Genomic DNA, 10,524 nt, shown 5'->3' on the forward strand with positions numbered 1-10,524 from the left:
GTTCAGTGTACAGTTTATAAGATTTTTCTTGATATTTGTAAAGCCAGATTGTAATGCTTATTGTCTCGTTGGTAAATGTGATAGAGAGGAAAGTATCAACTAATGATTGCGAAAAATTTTCCTTTTTTATGTTACTTACGTAATTTACATATTTAACCTCAAATACGTGACTGGAATGGATTTACGGAGGAAAAAAAATAAATAAAATAAAAATTCCTCAATTACGTGACTATATAGATGATACTAGACTGCTGAGCATGAATGAGATATACATCAATGTCCCATAATCTATTTCTTTGCTAAAGATTAGCTCTCATATGCATGCTCAATTAAAATTTTACTCAGAATACAGAAGGCACAGTTCCTTTACTTCTCACTTTCAATTGCATTGTATGCTATTATGTGGGATATTTTCCGTCCATAAGGTTTGATGCAGAAGGGTGACTGCAATTGGGCTGTATAAAATTAATATTCATTTTCTATCTATTTTGGTCCTCTTTACAGGTGAGCGGGTCAAAATTCTATTACCTGAAGAATGAAGCTGTAATGTTAGAGATGGGCCTCATAAACTGGGCAGTATCAGAAGTTATGAAAAGAGGCTTTACACCTCTTATAACTCCAGAAATTGTCCGTTCTTCTGTGGTGGAGAAATGTGGTTTCCAACCACGTGGAACGAATACTCAGGTTATTATTCTAACAATAATAGGCGAGCCTTTCTTTGAGCATATTACTGCTAGATTTGCAAGTTTTTCCATGAAAGTTGTGTCTTCTTTATTGGGTAATTTTTGCTTCCTTTGAAGTCTGGCCATTTTGTCTGTTCGTCATAATTACAATGCATTAAGAAAGCTAGTTTGGACCTTAACAATATCCAATTATCACTATTCATCAAGCTGATCCTGCTCCAGTCTTCTTCTGATCCAACATGAATTGGCGTTAGTGCTTCGGGGACCAAGATGTTCTTTTTTCCGATTCTATATTTTGAAGATTTCCAAATATTACCTCTTTCCGTTAAATTTTTGTTTGGGCTGTGCTCTCTTCTGTCACCGGAGTATTTTACCGTTCTTCTTTATGCTTTCTGTGACAGGTTTACTCCATTGAGGGTAGTGATCAATGTCTTATAGGCACTGCAGAGATTCCTGTGGGGGGAATCCATATGGATTCCATTATTCCTGAGTCCTCATTACCTTTAAAGTATGTGGCTTTCTCCCATTGCTTTCGTACTGAAGCTGGTGCTGCAGGGGCTGCAACAAGGTAAAACTTAGTGAGGTTTTGCAAAATCTCCATGCTCTTTGGCTTCATTTAAGTTCTGTTCACAGCTTCCGTCCGTAACTCTTAGTTACCTTTGTGGTTCTTTCCCTTTTTGAATTCTCTCTTTCTATTTTTCTTGCTGACGCGTGATTTGAAAAAATTGGGAACTGGTGAGCGAACATAGTAAACACTGTATTATTGAGTACTGATCACAATATATACCAAATTTTTAACATGAGAAACTGTTTGTCCTTGTTTTGAATTGATCAAGTATTAGCAACTTCTATAGAATAATTATTATCAATTATTGAAGTGATATTTCTTTTATGTGTATATCATTATGTATTATGTAGCCTGTATATTGTACCTATGGGTGTCAACAGAAACATAAATACATTTAAAACATTTTTGTTTGAATTTTAAGCCTGTCATATGCTTTTAAGAGATCATTATTAAACGTTATAAAATACATATAATCAAATGTGTGCTTCCTCATTTCAAATTGAAGTGTTATATATTGTTGTTGAAGGTTCTTAATCTGTTTCTAATTTTTTATTGATCACCAACAAATCGATATATGCATATGATGCTGTGGCAAAATATTCTGTACCAACATGAAACATGCTTCTGTGAATGCTTAAGTAGTGCAATGACGTCTCTGGTATTGGGGGAGCCATCATTATCCATGCTTTTGACTCAGGTTTAAGTGCCAATGTTTGTTCTGAAAATGTAATCTACTGACTTTTTTCCATGAATTTGATTGTTAACAATTTGGGACAGGGGCCTTTATCGAGTACACCAATTTAGCAAGGTAGAGATGTTCATATTATGCCGACCAGAGGAAAGTAATTCCTTCCATGAAGAACTAATTGAAATTGAAGAAGAACTTTTCTCCTCGCTGGGGCTTCATTTCAAGTATGCATCTGACTTCATTTCATCTGGATTTAAATTCTCTTTCGATGTGTTGACCATAGTCTTTCCTATTCATTTCCCGCTTGCCGGGTTGATGACTTCATCTAATTTTCACAGAACCATAGACATGGCAACACAGGATTTGGGTGCACCAGCATATCGTAAATTTGACGTGGAGGCCTGGATGCCTGGATTGGGACGTTATGGTGAGGTATGATAACAATATTTTGCTGCTTACCTCCCGATTGTTTTTGTTTCATAATGAACTAATCTCTAATCATCTTTGCTGATCTTCTTCAATAGATATCAAGTGCCTCTAATTGTACAGACTACCAAAGCCGGAGGTTAGGCATTCGATATCGTCCAGAATCATCCATTCCTCCTAAAAAGGGTAAAGGTAGTTCTACACCAACACGGTTTGTTCACACACTAAATGCAACGGCATGTGCAGTTCCAAGAATGATTATATGCTTGCTTGAGAATTACCAGCAAGAAGATGGTTCTGTTGTTATACCTGAGCCATTAAGGCGTTTCATGGGTGGACTTGAGATAATTACCCCCAAAATCCAAATAGGGTGTTAATTTGATCTTTCTCATATTAGAATTTGTTATTTATATTTTATACCTGATTTAGATTTTGTCAGAATTGTAGCATTAACCAAATTGATAAATTTATTCTTTGCGTATCTCTTGTTAATTTACGGTTCATGCAATTATAGTGAAATATTAGACTAATTTGGACTTTTTTAAAGCTTAGGGACCAATGGTGCAATTTCTCCAAAATTCGAATATTTAGTACGTGGAACCATTAGGTTTAAATTAATTTATGGAATCGAATCGGTTTGGTACGATTTTGTATCATAAATACATTTTTTAACGTTAATAGTTACACTACAATAATCTAATTAATGATATGTTCAATCTTAACTTCGTATAACAACACTATTAATTCTTACAAAATAGAGTAGTTTCATCTAAAAATAGACAAATAATAAGTTGTCTAATAAAATTCATTCATCAATATATACAAATTACCTTGTTCAAGGAGGAGGAAATTTAATGAACATGAGGTGCAGTCGCCAGCTTCGATCATTTGAGAAATGCTAGAATAATTGAGAAAATTTTTATGATACTCAATTTTGATTATTTGAAATGTGAATTACAAAGTTGGGTTTGGACTAAAAGTAGGAAAATGATATTTTATGCTTAATTAATTAGTTGGCAAAAAAAAAAAGGAAATTATATTTTGGACTCAATTAGTTGAAATTTTTATTTAGAAACAATTAAAATAATTGGCTTATTTAATATTAAAAAGACATGAGAAAGATTCGATTCTTATTCAATTCTTCGGGTGTTGATTTAGAATTGAGAACTAAATTAAACTCATTAGTTTTCGGTTCTGATATCTATTTGGATGTTTAATTTAAAATGAACCGAATCGAACCGAATTAAATCACTCGATTCGTTTTAGGTCCAGTTCAATCCGGATCGGTTCGAAAATTTTGTCCAACCTTAAAAATAACAAAGGCGTCCTGCGTAACAAGAGACCAGTGGCACAAGTTAATTTTCATATGATATTTTAATGAATAAAAGTCTGTTTCAAACATTGTTATTGATTTACTGTTGTATCAAACATTTATTCAAAAAAGATGGGAAGCATTCTTTTGTCTATTTCCTTAAAAGGTCGTTGATATTTTAATGAATAGAAGTCTGTTTAAAACATTGTTATTGATTTCCTGTAGTGTTAAACATTTATTCAAAAATCGTGGGAACCATTCTTTTGTCTATTTCCTTGAAGGTCGTTACCGACCGTAGATTCGATGTTCGACAAATCACATTGATATGTTATTGGAATGGCTGACAGGATCAAAGCAAGACAATTAACAAATTTTGTCATGCTCAATAACTTTCTACGTCGTCTCGTATTTGATATCTTGAACTACATAAAGAATTGGTAAAGTTGCGATTTTATCAATTCTAGTGCGTAAAAAATGCTCTAACCCTTCATTCTTTAGCCAGCAACGAGTTGCTCAACGAACTGTCCAAGGCTGATTATGAAGTCATTTTACTATGAGACAATAAAATAACCAATTTTCATTTTGAGATTTCAAAGTTCTGTTCCAAGAACAACATTACCCTCTTCTATCTGAAAGTGAAACACTGCAAACACATTAAAAAGTTACTTATTTCACTCGCAACTACCTACCCTCGGCCGTCACATGTCGGCTATATTTTATCCCATGTTGGGTCGAGAAAGCTATAAGCAAAGTGTGTGAAGCACGCAGACATCACTGCTGGCGTTAGATAAATTATTCTAATATAAAAGGGTTCTTGTCACTAGAAGCCATAGATGAAAACAGTGACTACTTTATAATAACAATTTGAACATGTAAAATATTGCACGTTCTCGTAATCCTGCACGGGAAATTTAAAATGATCTGGGAACAATAAGGAGAACAATAAAAAATTTAATCTATGGCATATTCTTGATGGATTTTTCTATATAATTTATACTAATCTGCACCTATTATATGAAATCAGAAAACATCGTTTGAGCGTATGAAAACCAATTACAATGGCTTCAGAGAACCATAGCCAAGAAAATGGTGTCCAAAATGGTATGGAAGTGGCTCAAGTCGCAGTGGTGATGGTGCCTCTTCCGGCACAAGGCCATCTCAACCAGCTTCTTCACCTCTCCCGCCTCGTCTCTGCCTATGGCATACCTATCCACTTCGTCGGCACCACCACACACAACCGGCAGGCGAAGTCTCGAGTCCATGGTTGGGACCCTTCGGCCACCACCAATTTTCATTTCCAAGATTTTCCAATTCCTCCATTCGACAGCCCTCTCGCTGACCCCAATGCCACCACTAAATTTCCCTCACAAATCCTTCCAGCCTTTCATGCATCAATACATCTGCGTGAGCCTGTTTACTCATTCGTACGCAAACTTTCAAGCACAACCAGAAGAATAGCTGTGATTTATGACTCTTTAATGCCTTATGTTGTTCAGGACATATATTCTATATCAAATGCTGAATCCTATTGTTTTAATAGTATATCAGCTTTCTCTTTATACTCATTTCACTGGGAACTTAGTGGAAAACCTGCTTTAAGTACTGAAGCAGAGATTTTAAAAGAAGTTCCTTCCTCGGAAGGTTGCTTTTCACCAGAGTTTGAAAAATTCTTAGAATTGCAAGAAGGGGCGAAGAAATTCAATTCTGGAGATCTTTATAACGCAAACAGATTTATAGAGGGGTTTTATCTTGATTTGCTTGCAAAAGAAAAGACTACAGGAACAGACAAACTCTGGGCTATTGGTCCATTTAATCCAATGGTGATACCTGAAAAAAGGGACTTAAACAGCCATCACAAATGTTTAGAGTGGCTTGACAGGCAACCTCTGAATTCAGTGATATTTGTTTCATTCGGCTCAACATCTTCGTTTTCCGATGAACAAGTCAAAGAGCTCGCCTTCGGGCTGGAACAGAGTGAACAGAAATTCATATGGGTATTGAGAGACGCTGATAAAGGTGATGTCTTCGAAGGTGAGACTAGGAGAAGTCCATTGCCAGAAGGGTTCGAAAAGAGAGTGGAAGGAAGAGGAATTATTGTGAGAGACTGGGCACCCCAGTTAGAAATTCTGGGGCACCCTTCGACCGGTGGTTTCATGAGTCATTGCGGATGGAATTCGTGTACAGAGAGCATAAGCATGGGAGTTCCAATAGCAGCTTGGCCGATGCATTCGGACCAGCCTAGAAATGCCGTACTAGTAACAGAAGTACTGAAAATCGGTCTGGAAGTCCGGAATTGGGCAAGTCGAGATAAATTGGTGTCACCAGCAATGGTAGAGAACGTTGTAAGAAGATTAATGGACTCAGCAGGAGGAGAGGAGATGCGAAAGAGGGCAGCAGAATTAGGAGATGCAGTAAAGCAATCAGTGATGGAAGGTGGTGCTACTCACAAGGAGATGGATTCCTTTATTGCTCATATTAGTAGACAAAATATTTCAGCTCAAATCTAGTTCTTCGGTCATCATTATGGAAAGGTATAATTTGATTTCATCATTACACTATTTTCCTTCAACTGCTTTGAAGAATTCCAAGTTGTTTGAGAATTTTCCTTTTCATTCTATGTAGTTATGCACGAGAATCTGTGATCTTAATTTCCTTTTCACTCAGGATCAAGCTCGGGAATCCACCAGACGACTATTCGTTTAAAGTCACCTGATGTTCATGTGATGCTCTGCATTGAACATATTATGGATCTTCTCCTCGTCTCCTCATGGATCCTGGAGCTTCACACATTACAGATCTCCTCCTCGTCTCCTGGTGGATCGCAGTATTTTAGATTTCCTTATTTTCTCTGTAGTCCAAATGCAAAATGTAAATCGAAACTATTAATTTCCTACATTTTGAAGACTGTGTTTGTTATAATGGAATTGAAACTTCAGTTGAAATTAGATTTGTTCAAATTTAAAGTGAATCTTTAAGTGAAATTTGATTCCAAAAGCCTCAATACATCACAAGAAAACTCAAACAGCATTTTACTGGATCCGCCACTGAACTCACTAATGTATACTCACTTCTTTTTCAAGATAAACATGCACTGGTTTCTTGAATTCCATAGATATAGTGGAAAATGGCATTTTCTGGCCTGTGACTGATATTTCAATGCTTGGATTTTTGCACTAATTTCCATTGATTTTACTATTTTAGACAAATCTCTGTTAGAGTTTATTATGGTGAAGTGGGAAGCTAAGGAAATGGTGAACGAAAGAGCCACGGTGAGTAAGAGGGAAGTTTCCACCTAAATATTGGTGTTGAAGAGGAAAACCCCCAACAGGAAGGTGGTGGTAGACTGTTGGCAGCGGCGCACGATTACCATTTTGCCCTTTTAAAATTGGTTAAAAGATGGTCAAAATTTATTATGATGGTCAATTGATGACATTTTAAATGAAAACCTTCCAAAATGATCTTACATACAACAGTTGAAAAAGTTAGGGATCATCACTGCAACAAATGAAATGTTTGAAAAAAGTCTGTTATTTATTCAAAGTTTTGGATCTTTTACCACAGTTATCCCTAAAAATAATCAAGAAATTGACAACTTTTTAATATAATAGTTTGAACAACTAAAATTTGTGACGACCCAAATTTAATAATTTAAATCGTTACCAACAGTCTATGAAAAAAAATTATTCAAATCTTTTTTCTTTTTCTTTTTTTAATTTCTTTTCTTAGTAACGAAGACTTTTCGATAATGTAGCAATCATATGCGTTTATATAGATTTAATAAAAGTCAATCTACCATTTGAATATAAAACATAATTTTACATGTATTAAATGACAAATTAAAAAGGAACGGGCAAACAGCAAAGTCAGTACAATGAAAATTTATAAAAATCATGCATATAACATTTATTGAAATGTTGATTCTACTAATCTAGCTTAAAAACATATTGTAATTTATAACTGAATAAATCATGTCTTAAATTTCTAAATAAAAGTCCTTATGAAAATAAACAAAAGATAATATTTAATTTTAAAATATTTAGTCACGTTATACCAAATTTAATTTATTAAATCCAATGAATCCAAGCACAACAACTGCACCCATTTTCTGCCAACCAATGACTCGTTCTAAGCTTTGAAAAATAAAGAAAATGGTGAGTGTATGGAAATACTCAATAAGATACAAATAATTTGTGTAATCTCAAATAAAAGTATTAAATCACGCGTAAAAAATATCATATCGTTATATCATATCTTTAGAAATCAGTAAGAGCCCACAATATATCATACGTTTGGTACCAATCATAATTTTCATTAGCATAATATTTATCAACATGAAAAAATAAAATTAAATGGAACAAATAACTTGCACTTTGTAATCCTAACTCGTTAGATCAATTAATATTTTTTGAAAGATAAAATCCAAAATCACGTTCCAAACTTTATTTTCTACCTATGCTTATGTGCAGTGTATATTCATATATATTTTTGTGTGTGTCTCTTCCGCTACCATGTCATACACATATACGTACATAGGCAATAATGATCTTAGACCCTAAGAGTTGATGCCAAGTGGGAAATGTATAAAACAAAATACTTAGATAAGAATATTTAAAATAGAATGTCAATTCAACTTTATCATAATAGAACTCATGTAAGGATAGCAATTGAGCTCGTCGACTCGAGTCACCCGCGACTCGACCCAGAAAAAGCTTGAGTCGGCTTGTGTGGCTTACCGGCTCAATCTCACTGGCCTTTAGAAAGATAAAAAAATAGTTAAAGGCAGCATTTTGCTACCTATTTTAAAAAGGCAACAGGCACTCGGCACAGTGTTGCCTTGGGGAAAAAAATGTCGGGCCAAGTCTAAATTTTTTGACAGTACAAAAGTTCAGCTCGACTTATTGACACCATTAGACTTATGCTAAAATAGATTAATTACTCTCTATGTCTCATTTATATATGCTGATTTTCCTTATTTTTTTGTTTCAATTATATAGTCATATTTCTTTATTCATAATGTTTTGTTTTGTTTTGTTCGTTTATTAATATATCTTTATTTAATTTGTTTGGTTATAACTAATTTTCTCACTTAATTTTGAAATTGTACAACTATAAATAAAGGTAAAGTAGGAAAGTTTTTGACAAAAAAATATTTTTTCAATAACATTAAATAAGATTTCTTAATCCATGTGAAAAACAAAACAAACCTATATAAATGAGATCGATGAAGTACAAATTAAAGTAATAACTTTCAACCTCAATAGGCTTCGCTTATTTGAATTAACCTTTTTCTCATACCTAATATACATAAATAAATACGAGCTATTTAGTAGGTCCAATATTTATATACTTATCATTGTTCTATCAAAATCTAATTATTTGACCCAAAATTATAAGAATTTAATACATATATCACTATAATCTCTCAACTTTCCAAAATAATAAAAATATAGCGTATAGTACAAGAAATTCTATTATATGAAAATTTTGGGGGTTTTAAAAAATTATAGCACATTCTTTTAATCGTGAGATTTTATATGTTAATCTGTAGATCTGGTATAATAAAAATAATCAAGAAACAGATCTCACAATAAAAAAAATAAATTAAATTTTTGGCGTATTCTAAATGGATTTGTCAATGCAATCTCCAAATGATACTAATCTGTACCTGTTATATGAAACTAGAATATATTGTTTTGACCCTATGAAAACCAATAAAATGGCTTCAGTAATCGACAGCCAAAAAAATGATATCGAAAAGGTATAGAAGTAGCTCAAGTCGCGGTGTCATAGGCTTATTCACCTACTCGATAAGTGCATTACCTATCTCAGTCGGCATCTCTATCCCAACTCCTCATATTATCTACTGTAACGATGTGGTTCGAACCTAATGTTTCACTCTCGCATGAAACATGTAGACATGCAGAAATTGATTTACTTCATTCATGATCCTTGACTTGCCCTGCTTCTCAAACCCTTTTCTAAACAATTACAACAAAAGATTTAAAAGTAGATGGTAATACTTCATTTGAACAAACATGGAACATATTAATCTCATATTGAAATATAAGCAACAATATGGGAAGGGTAGCTTCTCAAGTATTAAAATAGATCCAAAAATGTGCTACTATTGAAAGTCTACAGACAATGTTATTCCTACTGATCTCGTTTTAGTATTATTTGTGTCAATTTCTGAAAATGAAATGTTATGATCTGTCTACTAAATCCATTTTGTTGTGTAGCCCTATTATAGGCCCAAAGTCAGCTGGACCATATCACTTAAAATGATGGGATCGATCTCTAAAAGTTTACTTTTATTACCAACGTTGACTAATAACAAGTCCTCCAAAATAAATTTTTTGTTAAGGATGAAGCATGAAGCAAAATTTTGAGAAGTATAATCAGACCATATCATGGCAAAAAATATTTTTTGAAAGTAAGGACGCTTTGAAAATTTCGAATGCGATTCTATTAATAGGTAAGTGAGGGTTATGTCTTATAACGGATGGGATAAGAGATATAGTTGATAATGTCTTATTCTCCAAGAAAAATTTGACGTGTCGAACAAAGACATCATAAGTATGGAATTTTCATGTTTTCATTATTTAGAAATCCCAAGGAGCGTCCTGATGCTAACTACTAAGTTCACAAACTTTTTCTGAAAGTGAAGGTTGAATTTGGTAGATCAAAAATAACTAATCATGTGCAGTGTGACTAAATGATTTAATTAAACATCGTAAATGAGTATGTATTCCATATCAATATTTGAAATAATACCCTATGATCACCATTCTAGAAAATAGAAAAAGGGTAAAGAAAGATTTGACTAATTACATTTTTTTGGGGGGGG

General features: G+C 33.7%; 2 protein-coding genes across 3 annotated transcripts; both read left to right on the top strand.

Annotated features, from left to right (window-relative positions):
- Nucleotides 1–444: 444 nt before the first annotated feature.
- On the top strand, nt 445–2,846 carry LOC111375033 (serine--tRNA ligase, chloroplastic/mitochondrial-like; the record flags this gene model as incomplete). The annotated part of the gene is made up of 5 exons (XM_022997825.1): nt 445–684; nt 1,085–1,251; nt 2,029–2,163; nt 2,278–2,371; nt 2,464–2,846. Coding segments are annotated over 5 exons (915 nt in total), but the record flags the coding sequence as incomplete, so codon positions are not given.
- Nucleotides 2,847–4,579: 1,733 nt separating this feature from the next.
- Nucleotides 4,580–6,622, top strand: LOC111375020 (zeatin O-glucosyltransferase-like). Of its 2 annotated transcripts, none has more exons than XM_022997813.1 (2): nt 4,580–6,208; nt 6,300–6,622. In XM_022997813.1, the coding sequence occupies exon 1, from the start codon at nt 4,736–4,738 to the stop codon at nt 6,182–6,184; it is 1,449 nt and encodes a 482-aa protein (XP_022853581.1). In that variant the 5' UTR covers nt 4,580–4,735; the 3' UTR covers nt 6,185–6,208; nt 6,300–6,622. The 2 variants fall into 2 exon arrangements, with proteins under 2 accessions (XP_022853581.1, XP_022853579.1); XM_022997811.1 differs by having other exon boundaries at nt 4,581–6,208; nt 6,342–6,622.
- The last annotated feature ends 3,902 nt before the right edge of the window (nt 6,623–10,524 follow it).

Source organism: Olea europaea, unplaced genomic scaffold (genome assembly GCF_002742605.1).
Source record: "Olea europaea var. sylvestris unplaced genomic scaffold, O_europaea_v1 scaffold1328, whole genome shotgun sequence".
Taxonomy (NCBI): Eukaryota; Viridiplantae; Streptophyta; class Magnoliopsida; order Lamiales; family Oleaceae; genus Olea; species Olea europaea.

Coding starts and splice junctions, on each gene's coding strand:
- LOC111375020 (XM_022997813.1), top strand. CDS start 4,736: ATGGCTTCAGAGAACCATAGCCAAGAAAATGGTGTCCAAAATGGTATG.